Source organism: Rhinoderma darwinii, chromosome 8 (assembly GCF_050947455.1).
Source record: "Rhinoderma darwinii isolate aRhiDar2 chromosome 8, aRhiDar2.hap1, whole genome shotgun sequence".
NCBI classification, from domain to species: Eukaryota; Metazoa; Chordata; class Amphibia; order Anura; family Rhinodermatidae; genus Rhinoderma; species Rhinoderma darwinii.
The window spans coordinates 112,701,071-112,719,456 of record NC_134694.1 but is presented as its reverse complement, the minus strand read 5'-3'; the positions used below and the strand labels follow the sequence as shown (position 1 = coordinate 112,719,456).

General features: G+C 42.3%; 1 protein-coding gene across 3 annotated transcripts; it reads right to left on the bottom strand.

Annotated features, from left to right (window-relative positions):
* Positions 1 to 4,162: 4,162 nt before the first annotated feature.
* On the bottom strand, positions 4,163 to 18,231 carry LOC142658878 (uncharacterized). 3 transcript variants are annotated; one of them, XM_075834490.1, is made up of 8 exons: positions 18,014 to 18,231; positions 8,397 to 8,491; positions 7,580 to 7,777; positions 7,131 to 7,239; positions 6,803 to 6,895; positions 6,300 to 6,395; positions 6,071 to 6,154; positions 4,163 to 5,612 (listed from the first exon to the last, which is right to left on the bottom strand). In XM_075834490.1, exons 2-8 carry the CDS (start codon positions 8,460 to 8,462, stop codon positions 4,915 to 4,917), a joined length of 1,344 nt encoding a protein of 447 aa, XP_075690605.1. In that variant the 5' UTR covers positions 8,463 to 8,491; positions 18,014 to 18,231; the 3' UTR covers positions 4,163 to 4,914. The 3 variants fall into 3 exon arrangements, with proteins under 3 accessions (XP_075690605.1, XP_075690606.1, XP_075690607.1); XM_075834491.1 differs by lacking the exon at positions 18,014 to 18,231 and adding an exon at positions 17,977 to 18,000; XM_075834492.1 differs by lacking the exon at positions 18,014 to 18,231 and adding an exon at positions 17,466 to 17,584.
* Positions 18,232 to 18,386: the final 155 nt, after the last annotated feature.

Below are 18,386 nucleotides of genomic sequence, written 5' to 3'. Positions count from 1 at the left end.
ATGTGGTCGTTATAGGCCGATATCCTTGCTTAACACTGACATTAAATAGGCTCTGTCACCAGATTTTGCAACCCCCTATCTCCTATTGCAGCAGATCGGCGCTGCAATGTAGATTACAGGAACGTGTTTGTTTTTTTTTCAAAAACGAGCATTTTTGGCCAAGTTATGACCATTTTTATATTTATGCAAATGAGGCTTTCTTAAGTACAACTGGGCGTGTCTTGTGTGTGTACATCTGGGCGTGTTTACTTCTTTGACTAGCTGGGCGTTGTGAATAGAAGTGTATGATGCTGACGAATCAGCATCATCCACTTCTCTTCGTTACCACCCAGCTTCTGGCAGTGCACAGACACACAGCGTGTTCTCGAGAGATCACGCTGTGACGTCACTTCCTGCCCCAGGTCCTGCATCGTGTCGGACGAGCGAGGACACATCGGCACCAGGCGACAGAGGCTACATCGACTTACCTGCAAACGCCGATGCTGCTGCAGAATCATCTGTAGCCTCTGGTGCCGATGTGTCCTCGCTCGTCCGACACGATGCAGGACCTGGGGCAGGAAGTGACGTCACAGCGTCATCTCTCGAGAACACGCTGTGTGTCTGTGCACTGCCAGAAGCTGGGTGGTAACGAAGAGAAGTGGATGATGCTGATTCGTCAGCATCATACACTCCCATTCACAACGCCCAGCTAGTAAAAGAAGTAAACACGCCCAGATGTACACACACAAGACACGCCCAGTTGTACTTTTGCAAGCCTCATTTGCATAAATATAAAAATGGTCATAACTTGGCCAAAAATGCTCGTTTTAAAAAAAACAAAAATGTTACTGTAATCTACATTGCAGCGCCGATCTGCTGCAATAGGAGATAGGGGTTGCAAAATCTGGTGACAGAGCCTATTTAAGTGGTGGGGCAAGGCCCTCGCTTCTAGAATGTCATATACTGCTTGTGTTGATAGGGGGTGACCAAAAAGGCTTTGTTAAGAACAGACAGGGTAAAGATAACGGCCGGGTCATTAGACTCATTGAATTTGCCAAATCTAAGGGCATTCCATTGGTTCTTCTCGGTACAGATCCCGAGAAGGCATTTGACAGGGTCAGTTGGCCATTTCTTGAAGCCACCTTACAGAAATTTTGGTTTCCTCAGATGTTTATTGGGGCCATTTTCTCCCTCTACAAGTCTCCTAGTGCTAAGATTAAGGTAAATGGAACTCTCTCAAATTGGCCTCCCGATCTGCCTAGCACAGAAGCCGGTCAAGATCCGCCCGGCGGCAGAGCCTGATCGGCTTCCGTAGCCGCCGGCTCAGGAGCTGATCAGGCGTCGTCAGCGGTGGAAGTCAGCTGTATGTTACAGCTGACATCCACCTGTAAGGGCAGGAACCGGAGCTAGCGCCGATCCCCGCCATTAACCCCTTTGATGCAGCAATAGAAAGCAATTGCTGCATCTTAGCCGTTGCTAGCAAATCGCCAGCCCTGACAGGCAATCAGGACTGGCGACTGCTGCTATGGCAACAGGAGACACAATGGCCTCCTGCTCTGCCATTACGGAAGCCGATTAGGTCCCGCTGGGAGGCGAAGCCTAATCGGCTTGCTGTCAGTGAATAACTGACAGATTTAATATTGCACTATGTAGGTAGTGCAATGTATTAGAAAAAAAATCATCAGACAGTTGGACCTTCAAGTCCCCTAGTGGGACTAGAAAAAAAGTATAAAAATAAAAAAAAGGCAAAAAAAATAAAAAAGTTTGAAAACAATAAAAGTTTCAACTAATAAAATAAAACACAATCGCCCTTTTTCGCTTATCAAGTCCTTTATTATTGAAAAAAATAATAAACCATACGTATTTGGTATCGCCACGACCATAACGAGCTGAGGTATCAAAATATTATATTATTTACTGCAAGCGGTGAACAGCGTAAAAAAAACCTTAAAGAAACTATACCAGAGTTTCTGTTTTTTGGTCACTTTGCCCTACAAATATTGGAATAAAAAAAGTCGCACGTATCCAAAAATGACACCTATAAAAACTATTGCTCGTCTCGCAAAAAACAAGCCCTCATACACCTCCGTCGACAAAAAAATAAAAAAAGTTTATGGTTCTCACAACTTGGCGACAGAAAAAAAACATTCTTTTTACAAAAGTAATTTTATTGTGCAAAAAGTTGTAAAACATAAAAGAGTTCTATAAATTAGGTATCGCCGGAATCGTACTGACCCGCAGAATAAAGTTAATATGTTATTTATAACGCGGGGTGAACGCTGTATAAAAAAAACCTAAAAAAAAACTATGCCAGAATTGCGGTTTTTTTGTTTACCTGGCATCCCAAAAAATAGGATAAAAGGTGATCAAAAAGTCACATGTACCCCAAAATGGTACCAATAATAACTACAGCTCGTCCCGCAACAAACCAGCCCTCATACCGCTACGTCTATGAAAAATAAAATTAGTTATGGCTCCAATAAGTCAGGAAATGAAAAATATGCAGTTGTGCGGATCAGAGGAGAACATTTCTTCTGTTTCAAGAGGCGATTTATCAAGGACCTAAAATTAGGGAACCACGAAGGGGACGGCCCAAACATATCCGCTGAAAGCGACGGTGCCCGTATTATACCAGGACAACAACTCAGCCATGAAGTGTAGACCATGTAAAGTTATAGAGCGGAGGCATATAGTACATAAAACTTGCCAACGCTCTGCTGACTAAATAACTGCAGAGTACAGACCTCCTCTGATATTAACATCTGCACAAAAACTGTGCCCCGGAGCTTCATGGCATGGGGGCCGAGCAGCCGCACGCCAGCCTTACATCACCAAGCACAAGCGTCACCTGGAGGGGTGTAAAGTCGCCACTGGACTCTGGAGCAGTGGAAACGTTTTCTGTAGAGTGACGCTTCTCTATCTGGCGGTCTGATGGAGGAGTCTGGGTTTGCTGAATGCCAGAACGTTACCTGCCTGACTGCATTGTGCCGGCTGTACGTTAGATGGAGGAGGGATAATGCGATCGGGTTGTTTTTCAGGGGTCGTCCCCCCCTTAGTTCCAGTGAAGGGAAATGTTAATACTTCAGCACAGAAGACGTTTTGGACAATTCTAGCTTCCAACTTTGTGGGAACAGTTTGGGGTTCGACCCTTTTCTGTTCCAGCATGACTGCCGCAGTGCACAAGGTCCATAAAGACATGGCTGGTTGGGTGAGTTTGGTGTGGAAGAACTTGGCTGGCCGCACAGAGCCCTGACCTCAACCCCACCCAACACCTTTGGGATGAACTAGAACGGAGATTACGAGCCAGGCCCCCTCCCCCAACATCAGTCTGACCTCACAAATGCACTCCCACAGACACCCCAAAATCTTCTTAAAAGAGCAGAAGCTGTTTTACTGTAAATGGGGACGGGGACGGACGAATATATTAATAGCTATGGATTTAGAATGGGATGTCATAAAAGCTCCTGTAGGTGTCCCAGTACTTTTGTCCGTATAGTGTATCTTATCTTTATTTAATTCCCTGTGTCCCCCTTGGTGCTGCTGCTAATCTGTGCTGCTGGGGGAGGGGCTCTGACCAAAATCCATTTCCTTTCCCCCTCTGGCAGCTGACAATATAGTTACTTCTTTCTTTCCCTGCAGATCGGTAACTTGTGATTCGGAGTAGACTTGTACGGTATGCGACATCCATAGTCCTTGGAAACCAATGAAATGATAATGCACATGCATATCTGTGGTCAGGAGCCATTACAGTCCGAACATGCTGGGAAAGAGTCTCCTCAGCTATACTATCAGGTTACTACAGAGGCTCTGCTCCTTCCCTGACAAGCAGGGCAGGAAGCCATTACTATTAGGCCTTATTTACACGAGCGTTGCGCACCTCGGATGTGAAAAACGACATAGATCAGTCTATGGAGGGATGCGTGAAAAGAACGGACATGTCCTATTTTCCCACGGACCGCTGAAACGGCTGTGTGAATGGCCACATTGAATTACAAAGGTCCGTGGTACGGCCGTCACACGGACGTTTAACACGCTCATGTAAATAAGTCCTTACTCGGAAAATGACCTCATTACCTAAAGAACCACTGGAGGTCGCTGTAGCTCGTCTTGGATTGACAAACTTTCGTTACTAAACTCCCAACGTCTCCATTTCACACCTCGATGACCCTCACGTCAACACAAATTGATTATACTTCATTTTATTTTATGCTTTTAGAACAGAATTTAATACAACGAAAACAGGAGAACAGTGATTGGTTCATAGAGACTTTTGCCCCCCACCCCGCAGATTTCGTACACAGGGTCCTTTAGGGGGCAGTCACACATGGCTTACTTGCTTGTATTATACAATGTATGCCTATGGAAGAATATTCCACAACGCAAGAACTAGAGAAATCTGTCTGAGTTGCGGAACATTTTTTCCCCATAGGCCTACGTTGAATTTTTCTGCAGTGTATTTTTATGCTGCGGAAAGTCAAGCCACGTGTGACTGCTCCCTTAAAGTTTTTCATGTGGCTACCCTGCTGGAGAAGCATCCAGGAACACGATGAGATGAAAGCTCCACCAGAAGTGTTTATGCATCCCAGACCTTGGATACATCGTTATGTGGCTTGTCAAGATAGTCACAGTACCATCCAGCCACACAGGAACTTCACGTATGGCCTCTGGACTGCCAGTAGGCCACCAATGCTGTAGAACTCTCTTGGTCGAGAAAATCCATAAGCCTGTTCATAGTCTCTCTCTCTCCCCAGATGTTTACAAGAAGTTCTAGACTACAGATGAACAGATTAGGTCTTCTGCACTCTGGAATCTCCGGTTTTCCTCTTCTAGGAGAAAAAGCAGTCATGACACCTAATACCATGTCAAGGCCAAACGTCTTCTCCATGCTAATGGAAAACTGTACATGCTCTGCCCGATTCTACCGCCGGTCTGCCACTACTTCCTCAACTCTTCAGCGTGGACTTTACGTTTGTGCTTGTTGAGCATGGAGTTGATAGTGAAACGTTTATCGCATCGGGGACAGGGGAATGGCTTCTCCCCCGTGTGTGTCAATTCATGCCTTAGCATAGTGGCTTTACAAATAAACCCCATTTGGCAATGTTTGCAGGTGTAGGGCTTCTCTCCAGAGTGCAAGCGCTGGTGGACCACCAAGTTTGCATACTGGCAGTAACTCTTGCCGCACTCCTTGCACACATGTGGCTTCGTCTCTGCATGGATACCAGAGTGCTTGACGACACTGGATTGCCTAGTGAAGCCTTTCCCACAAACGGGACACGTAAATGGCTTCTCTCTGGTGTGGACCACCTGGTGGAGCACGAGATGGGAATGGTTGGTAAACTTCCGTCCACACTCTGTGCAGGAGAATGGTCTTTCTCCCGTGTGGATCCTTGTGTGGGTCACCACATTGTATCTGGAGGAAAACCTTTTCCCGCAGATATCGCATGGAAATCCTTTTTCCCTCTTGTGAGTTGTCATGTGTCTGCTGAGGGCTTTCTTGCCGTAGATTTTTTTCCCGCACGGTTTACACGGACTTGTCTTCCCCACTGATCTGGATTTTCGACATCTTTTATTAGTGACCGTTAACTGGTAGAGAATTTCCGACTTCATAGTCTGATCGTTGATAAAGTCATTTTCTAGTGGTAAAACCAAAAATACATACAAAAGGTGATGAAACAGTTTCCTCCACTGCCATTTGTCCCTATTATGAGGGGCTTATTTTGACAGAGACCTCCAGCTTATAGGGGGATCTGATCAATAAAAGAGGATCTCCTAAAAGAGATCACTCAGCTGTGGAGGACCCATCATGTAATGCTACATATCCCCTGTGGTGGTGCTGTAGGGAAATTGAACACTTGCTGCCAGTTCCCCCTACAGATTACAGCTGATCACCGATCGTCCCCAGCAGCAAGAACATCCAATGAAAAGCTTATCGTCATACGACTTATCATAAAGGGTTATCCAAAGTGGACAAGACTTTTGAACTATTCTATGATCTCATTTCCCATGTTACATGGCCCAGTGAACATCTTCTACCCTTCTTATACTCCTAACTATGGCCATATCGAACCTCGTACCAGAATGGTCACCTTACCTAGTGCAGGAAGCTGGACGTCGTCGGGTTTATCAGGTTCCATTGCGATGTGACTTAAGGTAGAAGAGAGAAATTGGGGAGAACCTGAAGGCGAATAGAAAAATAGTTTTTTAGGTAAACAATTATCTAAAATAGTAACATATACAAATAGTCACCATAGTAATTTAGTCGCATGAGGAGTGCACCACTTCAATGTTCCTTACATTCCTTCAGTAAAACGTGATCTTACCGGTGTGGATTGTGTCCACCGTGTCCTCATCAGAGCCGTCTCTAGGCTCGGACTTCACATGACATGAGGAGATCCACCCAACTGAAGGCTGAACTTCTAGAAAGGAGAGGAGAACATTGATGGCATTTGATGGAGCTACTTCGCTGGATATATATCTCAGCTAATTCAAACTTTGACGCAGCATGACCAGCAGACCCTGTAGAGGACCCTCCTCCCCTCATATGGGGTTGAAGTCCCACCCAGCTGACCACAGGGGAAATGAAGTGTTACACTGTTCGAATAGAAATCAATGGACTGTGTGTAGAATTCTTGGAAATGTCGGGTCCTCCAGAGGTAGGGACACTCTTTGTAGCCACTCTCTGCTCTGGCTAATAGATGGAGATACTAAAAAGGAACCCCATTTTCTTAAAAGTATCTGAAAACTAAACAACCTATGTTATCCTTTCCACTATGAACTATCAGGTATCTCCACCCTTTCTTGAAGGCCAGTGTTTGATCCATACCCTCAACATCTCCATCATCTGGCTCTTCTTTAATCCGGTGCTGGACAAGGCTCCACTGGTCAATGTCCTGGGCGTTCATGGGAAGAGGTTCTTCTGTAAAAGAATAAGGAACAGAACAGGTTAAGTCAACAACACTTCACTATAGTGATCTCTCTAACTCTAATCTGGTGAAGCATTACTGCTAGAGAAGAATGGCTTGACCATCATTTCTATATAGGTGTCCATCAGAGATACGTAGGGATGGACAACCCCTTTAAATGAAGTTTTTCTCCACAACAGTTTCCCTGAAGACTTATGGTATAGAACTTATTCATGGACTCCATTATACCTTTGGCGTCATCCATTGGCATGAAGTTATATTGTTCTCCATGACCTTCCAGATATTCCCATTCATCCTTGGAGAAATAGACTGCAACATCCTCACATTTTAATGGCACCTGTAATAGAAGTAACAAACTGTTCATACAGCAGGAGGCCAAAGAATGGATATTTAAAGGGATTGTCCATTCAGAATAACCTCTGTCCATATGGCCTATTGGGGTATAAGGAGATGGACCACGGTCTATTATTCCTCCTCAAGGACCCGGCAAGAGCATATACTACGTGATATCAACGGGCGTTGTGGAATACATTGATTACAGGTATCAGCATGTTCATTAAGTGATAACAGCTGATTACTGGATGGAGGATGGGCGATGGTAGTGGCGGATGTATTTGGACATGGGTTGTCCTGGCTAGACAACCCCTTTAAATGGCCTTTTGGAATCCTCTCCCCACCTCACATGTCAAAAGTTGGATAATCTTATTAGCAAGATCTAGGATCTTCTTCTGATTTCGGTCCTGTATTCCGAGTAGGGTGAAGGAAAGATCTGGATGCTTCGCTGAAGAGTCCAGGATTTCATCATGAACGTCCGCAGCACAAAGGTTGTAACTGCACTTGTTTCCATCAGCCTCTCTCTTCACAACAACGTGGTCCTAAAGAAAGAAGTCTTATTAGACAGAGCAGTATTTCATGACTAGGTGTCTCATCTACCCTGAAGATCCTAAAAGCCCTCACCACCACACACAAACTAGTAAAATAGTGTGAAACCTCTGCAGCAACCGTGTGAAAAGCCCTGTGCCTGGACACAGAATGGAGCAGCTCTCTCGGCCTCTAGCACAGCAGGAAGTCTCAGCATGATCTCAAGAACACATCAGCAGCTGAGTTATATTTAGTAAATTAAATCATATCCTGATCTATTTCTGAAGCGGAGAAAACTTTAATTTATCACCTCACACATTCATTAAGCATCAGCAGCCGGCAAACTCTCTGAAGTTTGCACGGGAAGTTTCATTGACAGGTATATAAAAAATAAAAAAAGTATTTTTAGTACACAAAAAGGGAATGTTTTCATCTTGGTAGAACACGAACAGCTCAATTCATCCTAAGTGTATATACTCCATTTTTATTTTTTTGCATGACTGGTATTTTTTGTATTCCTGTGTCATGCTCCGCCCCCTCTGGCTCTGCACTAGGCATAACAGAGTAGCGTTCCTTTAAAAACAATGTGCACTTGATCACGGCTATGAATTAGTCGTTCACATAGAGCCTCACCTCTACAGTCAAGAGACAGATAATCTCCAAGGCGTGATTGAATACTGCTTCTGCCTTCTCCATCATCTCCAAATAGATGTGGCTCCTTTAGCGCCCTAGAAACAAAACACGCAAACATTATGATTATAGTCGTTGACTGCGGTCATTGTCCGCAGAAACAAAAAGAATCTGTCCATCCTGACTGTCGCCAATTAAATGATCACAATTATTCTACCAAACGGTTGAAACATTGCGGAAGAGTCGGCGAAATGGAGCAAATTGCGCTAAATGTAAAAAAATATTTGGTTTAAAGTGGTTCTTCGGACATTTTATATTTATGGCCTATCAGTGGGTCGGGTCCGACTCCAGGCAGCCCTGGAATCAGCTGACTGAAGGGGCTGCAACGATGAATGCCACGGCCTCTTCAATGTTTACCAGGCGAAGCGTCGTAAACATCCATAGCGGCTGTGCCTGGGATCGCAGTTCAGTCCCATTCACATAAATGGGACTGGAACTGCAATCTCAGGCACAGCCACTAGGGATGCGCACGACGATGTGCCTGGTAAACATTGAAGAGGCCGCGGCGTTTGTCCACTAAGGTCTAGGCCTTCAATATAAAATGCCTGGAGAACCACTTTAAAGGGGTTTTCCAGCCAGTAACAATTGGTGGCCTATCCTCAGGATAGGCCATCAATAGCTGATGGGTCGGGGTCTGACTCCCGGGACCTCTGCCGATCAGCTGTTTTGAAGGGGCCGCAGGACTCATAAGAGCGTGACTTCCCCTTCATTTCTTCTTGTGCACTGAATCGTCAACACACATTTAGCGGCAGTTCACAGGTATTGCAGCCGCCTGTGGGAGACATTGAAGTGAATAAGGGAAGGTTGCAATACCTGTGAATCGACGCGAATTGCGTGTTGACGATTCAGTGTACAAGAAGAAATGAAGGGGAAGCCGCGGCCCCTTCAAAACAGCAGAGCGGCGGGGGTCCCCGGAGTCGGACTCTGACCCTTCAGCTATTGATGGCTTATCCGTAGCCGTCTAGGGATGTCACGATACCAGAATTTGGACTTCGATACCGATAAAATGATGTGATCTGATGTGAGGCGCGAGGTGTGAGGATGAATTTAAAGAGGCTCTGTCACCAGATTATCTCCTACATCGTCTGATTGGCGCTGTAATGTAGATAACAGTGGTTTTTATTTTGAAAAACAATCATTTTTGAGCAAGTTATGAGCTAGTTTAGATTTATGCTAATGAGTTTCTCAATGGACAACTGGGCGTGTTTTACTATATGACCAAGTGGGCGTTGTACAGAGGAGTGTATGACGCTGACCAATCAATCCGTGTCCTGCACTTCTCATTGTTCCAGCCCAGCATGATCCACAGCACAGTGTGATTGTGCAGTGAAAGAAGTAAACACGCCCAGTTACTAAAAACACAATACACGCCCAGTTACTAAAAACACAAGACACGCCCAGTTACTAAAAACACAAGACACGCCCAGTTACTAAAAACACAAGACACGCCCAGTTACTAAAAACACAAGACACGCCCAGTTACTAAAAACACAAGACACGCCCAGTTACTTAAAAACACAAGACACGCCCAGTTACTAAAAACACAAGACACGCCCAGTTACTAAAAACACAAGACACCCCCAGTTACTAAAAACACAAGACACCCCCAGTTGGAAATAAGAGAAAACATGCCCAGTTGTCCATTAGAAAGGCTCATTTGCATAAATATAAAATTGCTCATAACTTGGCCAAAAATGATCGTTTTTCAAAGAAAAAACAAAAAACTTTACTGTTCTCTACATTGCAGCGCCGATCACATGCAATAGGAGATAGGGGTTTCAGAATCTGGTGACAGAGCCTCTTTAACTTCCATGTGCCTCACATTAATAGTAATTAACCCCATCATGTTTCTCAGTCATAATGGGTTAATGTGTGAGGTACATGACGGGGTTAACTACTATTAATGTGAGGCACATGGGGGTTAAATTCATCGCACCTCGCGCCTCACATTAATAAGTGATAGAAAGCGTTTTTATTTTATTTTTTTACAGCGTACACGTCATAAATGATGCAAAAAAAATTGTTGTGCCGGTTATTACGGCCGCGCCAATACCGGATATGTGTATTTTATGTATTGACTTATTTTAATGTTTACTGTAAAAAAGGTGTGTGTGGATTTTTTTATTTAACATTACTTTGCTTTTAAACTTTCATGTACTGGCACAGATCTATATACTGATAGCACACAGGCACATATCTATATACTGATAGTACACAGGCACAGATCTATATACTGATAGCACACAGGCACATATCTATATACTGATAGTACACAGGCACATATCTATATACTGATAGCACACAGGCACATATCTATATACTGATAGTACACAGGCACATATCTATATACTGATAGCACACAGGCACATATCTATATACTGATAGCACACAGGCACATATCTATATACTGATAGTACACAGGCACATATCTATATACTGATAGCACACAGGCACATATCTATATACTGATAGCACACATATCTATATACTGATAGTACACAGGCATATATCTATATACTGATAGCACACAGGCACATATCTATATACTGATAGCACACAGGCACATATCTATATACTGATAGCACGCAGGCACATATCTATATACTGATAGCACACAGGCATATATCTATATACTGATAGCACACAGGCACATATCTATATACTGATAGTACACAGGCACATATCTATATACTGATAGCACACAGGCACATATCTATATACTGATAGCACACAGGCACATATCTATATACTGATAGCACACAGGCATATATCTATATACTGATAGCACGCAGGCACATATCTATATACTGATAGCACGCAGGCACATATCTATATACTGATAGCACACATATCTATATACTGATAGCACACAGGCACATATCTATATACTGATAGTACACAGGCACATATCTATATACTGATAGCACACAGGCACATATCTATATACTGATAGTACACAGGCACATATCTATATACTGATAGCACACAGGCACATATCTATATACTGATAGCACACAGGCATATATCTATATACTGATAGTACACAGGCACATATCTATATACTGATAGTACACAGGCATATATCTATATACTGATAGTACACAGGCATATATCTATATACTGATAGTACGCAGGCATATATCTATATACTGATAGTACGCAGGCACATATCTATATACTGATCGCACACAGGCACATATCTATATACTGATAGTACACAGGCACATATCTATATACTGATAGTACACAGGCATATATCTATATACTGATAGCACACAGGCACATATCTATATACTGATAGCACGCAGGCACATATCTATATACTGATAGCACACAGGCACATATCTATATACTGATAGTACACAGGCATATATCTATATACTGATAGCACACATATCTATATACTGATAGCACACAGGCACATATCTATATACTGATAGTACACAGGCACATATCTATATACTGATAGCACGCAGGCACATATCTATATACTGATAGCACGCAGGCACATATCTATATACTGATAGCACACAGGCACACATCTATATACTGATAGCACACAGGCACATATCTATATACTGATAGCACACAGGCACATATCTATATACTGATAGTACACAGGCATATATCTATATACTGATAGCACACATATCTATATACTGATAGCACGCAGGCACATATCTATATACTGATAGTACACAGGCACATATCTATATACTGATAGTACGCAGGCATATATCTATATACTGATAGCACGCAGGCACATATCTATATACTGATAGCACACAGGCATATATCTATATACTGATAGCACACAGGCACATATCTATATACTGATAGCACACAGGCACATATCTATATACTGATAGCACACAGGCACATATCTATATACTGATAGCACACAGGCACATATCTATATACTGATAGCACACATATCTATATACTGATAGCACACATATCTATATACTGATAGCACACATATCTATATACTGATAGCACACATATCTATATACTGATAGCACACATATCTATATACTGATAGCACACATATCTATATACTGATAGCACACATATCTATATACTGATAGCACACATATCTATATACTGATAGCACACATATCTATATACTGATAGCACACATATCTATATACTGATAGCACACATATCTATATACTGATAGCACACATATCTATATACTGATAGCACACATATCTATATACTGATAGCACACATATCTATATACTGATAGCACACAGGCACATATCTATATACTGATAGCACACAGGCACATATCTATATACTGATAGCACACAGGCACATATCTATATACTGATAGCACACATATCTATATACTGATAGCACGCAGGCACATATCTATATACTGATAGCACACAGGCACATATCTATATACTGATAGCACACAGGCACATATCTATATACTGATAGCACACATATCTATATACTGATAGCACGCAGGCACATATCTATATACTGATAGCACACAGGCACATATCTATATACTGATAGTACACATATCTATATACTGATAGCACGCAGGCACATATCTATATACTGATAGCACACATATCTATATACTGATAGCACGCAGGCACATATCTATATACTGATAGCACACAGGCACATATCTATATACTGATAGCACACATATCTATATACTGATAGCACGCAGGCACATATCTATATACTGATAGCACACAGGCACATATCTATATACTGATAGCACACAGGCACATATCTATATACTGATAGCACACAGGCACATATCTATATACTGATAGCACACATATCTATATACTGATAGCACGCAGGCACATATCTATATACTGATAGCACACAGGCATATATCTATACACTGATAGCACGCAGGCACATATCTATATACTGATAGCACACATATCTATATACTGATAGCACGCAGGCACATATCTATATACTGATAGCACGCAGGCACATATCTATATACTGATAGCACGCAGGCACATATCTATATACTGATAGCACGCAGGCACATATCTATATACTGATAGCACGCAGGCACATATCTATATACTGATAGCACGCAGGCACATATCTATATACTGATAGCACACATATCTATATACTGATAGCACACAGGCATATATCTATATACTGATAGCACGCAGGCACATATCTATATACTGATAGCACACATATCTATATGCTGATAGCACACAGGTACATATCTATATACTGATAGCACACATATCTATATACCGATAGCACACAGGCACATATCTATATACCGATAGCACACAGGCACATATCTATATACTGATAGCACACAGGCACATATCTATATACTGATAGCACACATATCTATATACTGATAGCACGCAGGCACATATCTATATACTGATAGCACGCAGGCATATATCTATATACTGATAGCACACAGGCATATATCTATACACTGATAGTACACATATCTATATACTGATAGCACGCAGGCACATATCTATATACTGATAGCACACATATCTATATACTGATAGCACGCAGGCACATATCTATATACTGATAGCACACAGGCATATATCTATACACTGATAGTACACAGGCATATATCTATATACTGATAGCACGCAGGCACATATCTATATACTGATAGTACACAGGCATATATCTATACACTGATAGTACACATATCTATATACTGATAGCACGCAGGCACATATCTATATACTGATAGCACACATATCTATATACTGATAGCACGCAGGCACATATCTATATACTGATAGCACACAGGCATATATCTATACACTGATAGTACACAGGCATATATCTATATACTGATAGCACACAGGCACATATCTATATACTGATAGCACACAGGCACATATCTATATACTGATAGCACACATATCTATATACTGATAGCACACAGGCACATATCTATATACTGATAGCACATATCTATATACTGATAGCACACAGGCACATATCTATATACTGATAGCACACAGGCACATATCTATATACTGATAGCACACAGGCACATATCTATATACTGATAGCACACAGGCACACATCTATATACTGATAGCACACAGGCACATATCTATATAGTGATAGCACATATCTATATACTGATAGCACACAGGCACATATCTATATACTGATAGCACACATATCTATATACTGATAGTACACAGGCATATATCTATATACTGATAGCACACAGGCACATATCTATATACTGATAGCACACAGGCACATATCTATATACTGATAGTACACATCTATATACTGATAGCACACAGGCACATATCTATATACTGATAGCACACAGGCACATATCTATATACTGATAGTACACAGGCATATATCTATATACTGATAGCACACAGGCATATATCTATATACTGATAGCACACAGGCACATATCTATATAGTGATAGCACATATCTATATACTGATAGCACACAGGCATATATCTATATACTGATAGCACACAGGCACATATCTATATACTGATAGTACACAGGCACATATCTATATACTGATAGCACACAGGCACATATCTATATACTGATAGCACGCAGGCACATATCTATATACTGATAGCACACAGGCACATATCTATATACTGATAGTACACAGGCACATATCTATATACTGATAGCACACAGGAATATATCTATATACTGATAGCACACAGGCATATATCTATATACTGATAGCACACAGGCACATATCTATATACTGATAGCACACAGGCACAGATCTATATACTGATAGCACACAGGCACAGATCTATATACTGATAGCACACAGGCACAGATCTATATACTGATAGCACACAGGCACAGATCTATATACTGATAGCACACAGGCACAGATCTATATACTGATAGCACACAGGCACAGATCTATATACTGATAGCACACAGGCACAGATCTATATACTGAGAGCACACAGGCACAGATCTATATACTGATAGCACACAGGCACAGATCTATATACTGATAGCACACATATCTATATACTGATAGTACACAGGCACATATCTATATACTGATAGCACACAGGCACATATCTATATACTGATAGCACACAGGCACATATCTATATACTGATAGCACACAGGCACATATCTATATACTGATAGCACACAGGCACATATCTATATACTGATAGCACACAGGCACATATCTATATACTGATAGCACACATCTATATACTGATAGCACACAGGCACATATCTATATACTGATAGCACACAGGCACATATCTATATACTGATAGCACACAGGCACATATCTATATACTGATAGTACACAGGCATATATCTATATACTGATAGTACACAGGCATATATCTATATACTGATAGCACACAGATCTATATACTGATAGCACACAGGCATATATCTATATACTGATAGCACACAGGCACATATCTATATACTGATAGCACACAGGCACATATCTATATACTGATAGCACGCAGGCACATATCTATATACTGATAGCACACAGGCACATATCTATATACTGATAGCACACAGGCACATATCTATATACTGATAGCACACAGGCACATATCTATATACTGATAGCACACATATCTATATACTGATAGTACACATATCTATATACTGATAGTACACAGGCACATATCTATATACTGATAGCACACAGGCACATATCTATATACTGATAGCACACAGGCACACATCTATATACTGATAGCACACAGGCACACATCTATATACTGATAGCACACAGGCACATATCTATATACGGATAGTACACAGGCAGTTAGGACATACATAAGTAGGCCCTAACAACAGGATATGCGGTCAGACAGCCCTGGGGTCCTTCAATGGCACTGAAGACATAACATGGGGGTGTTTTGCAGTGCGCCCGCCATGTTCTGTTTTCAGTGCCGGCAATCATTGGTGCAGCGCCGGCCGCATCACCTCATGCTGACTGCGCGCGCACTTTTCAGGACTCAGGAGCGCGGCAATGATTGTATAACCCAGCCGCAGCCCCGCTCTCATACATTCATGTGTTACTATACTGAGCTGTGCGGCCGCACAGCTAAGTATCGAAATACATGAAATAACGGCACGGCATCGAAACAGCATCGACCTTCGATGCATCCCTATACCCATGCATATTTACGGAAGCGCCCATAGGCTTCTAAGGGAGAGTCCAAACCGTAATTACGGACAAGAATAGGACGGATTCTATAATTTTTTCAGCACGGACACCCATCAGTAAAAATACAGAAAGGTGTCTGTGGCCAATAGAAATGAATGGGTCCGTAATTACGGATGAAATATACTGTCGTGTGCATGGGGCCTAACTCTAGGCGTGTTAGACATGTTTCTCTTCCCCCAAGTCATGGCTGGCGTCATTTACATTAATCATTTCCAAAAAAAAAAAAAAAAAAAAAAAAAGATTCTCTTCGTCGCGCTTCTTTTTTTTCCTCAACGCTTTTAAAATGGTCAAATTAGGCATAAAAAGGGTCAATAGCTCCTCATACGTTCACATACGGTATAACCAACCCATAGACCCATCGCACATTATAAGGAGAGGACTGACAGTGTTCCTGGTGACGGACGGCTTCCAGCTCACGTCTACAGTCAGGTTATGGCTCCCTGTAAGAACCGCATAATGTTCACGGACAGCAAGTAGAGATTTTGCCTGCTGATTGGGGCGACTGCTTTTTGAACGGGGTTGTCCGCTTTGGACAACCACTTTTTGTTAGAAGGGTCCCATGATAAGGTGATCACTGGGACCTCCACGATTGACCATAATCCGTGGGGAATCCGATAGCAAGTACTGAAATTCCCTGCAGCGCCACCACAGGTGAAATGAAGTATTACACAGTTCCCAGAGAATACAATGGGCTGATTTAGTAATACATAGACATGTCAGGTCCTCCGGAGTGGGAGACGCTCTTTGTAGCCGCTTTTTCTCTGGCTGAGGATTGAGACGGCATAGTGTACCCGTGTTTACCAGTCTGTATTATAGATGTAAGAAACGGTGGGGGAGACGTATCAAAATAAGCGCAAAGGAAGAAGAGTAGTTGCCCATAGCAACCAAACGTCATTCTCCATGGGTCTCGGGAAACTGAAACCTGATTCACTGCTATGGGCAACTACAACTCCTGACATCTGCCCCAATGTTCATTCCAAGTCTCACGCCCAGGGATAGAAGGGGCGTGGCTATGGCCAGTGATTACAGTGGCATCTACCTGCCGGGGTACACAGCACTGGTGACCACCCCATATATAGAAACAACCTAGCTTTGTTGCCCAAGGCAACCAATCAGCACTCAGCTTTAATTTTCTAAGCCGCGCTGGTTGCTATGGGCACCAAGGTCACTTTTTAATAGACATTTTCATAGATCAGGTGCGGAGAGGCAAAAACCGTATGGAAGCCGGTGAAAAACCTGCTGATATCCCTGTATGTAATAATATACTAATGAGATAGACCGATAAGCTAATATATAATAACACACTGCGCACATGTAACACTAACGCGCAGTCCAAACAAAGCTCCTACCTTCTCCGACCATGTGAGTGGGCGGCTTACCAATCCTGTACTCTTATTGGCTCTTTTATTTAACGCTTTCGAAAAGAATTCTGGGACTCGTAGTTGCGTTTAAATTACACACGCGTCTATCACCCGCTAAACTAAACTACAACTCCCGAAATTCCATTCTGGCCACCGCGCCTTTGATAGGTTATAGATGGTTAGTAACTTGGGATATGTAGTTTTAAGTTGTTCAATGTTAGTTCGGATAGTGATTACTAAACTACAATTCCCAAGGTTCTCCTGTGGCTTCAGAGCTATGATTGGTTGATGCGTCCAACGTGCGTCGGTATGTGTAGTTCTACGTCACTCGTTGACGATAGGCTAGTCATTACTGGACTAC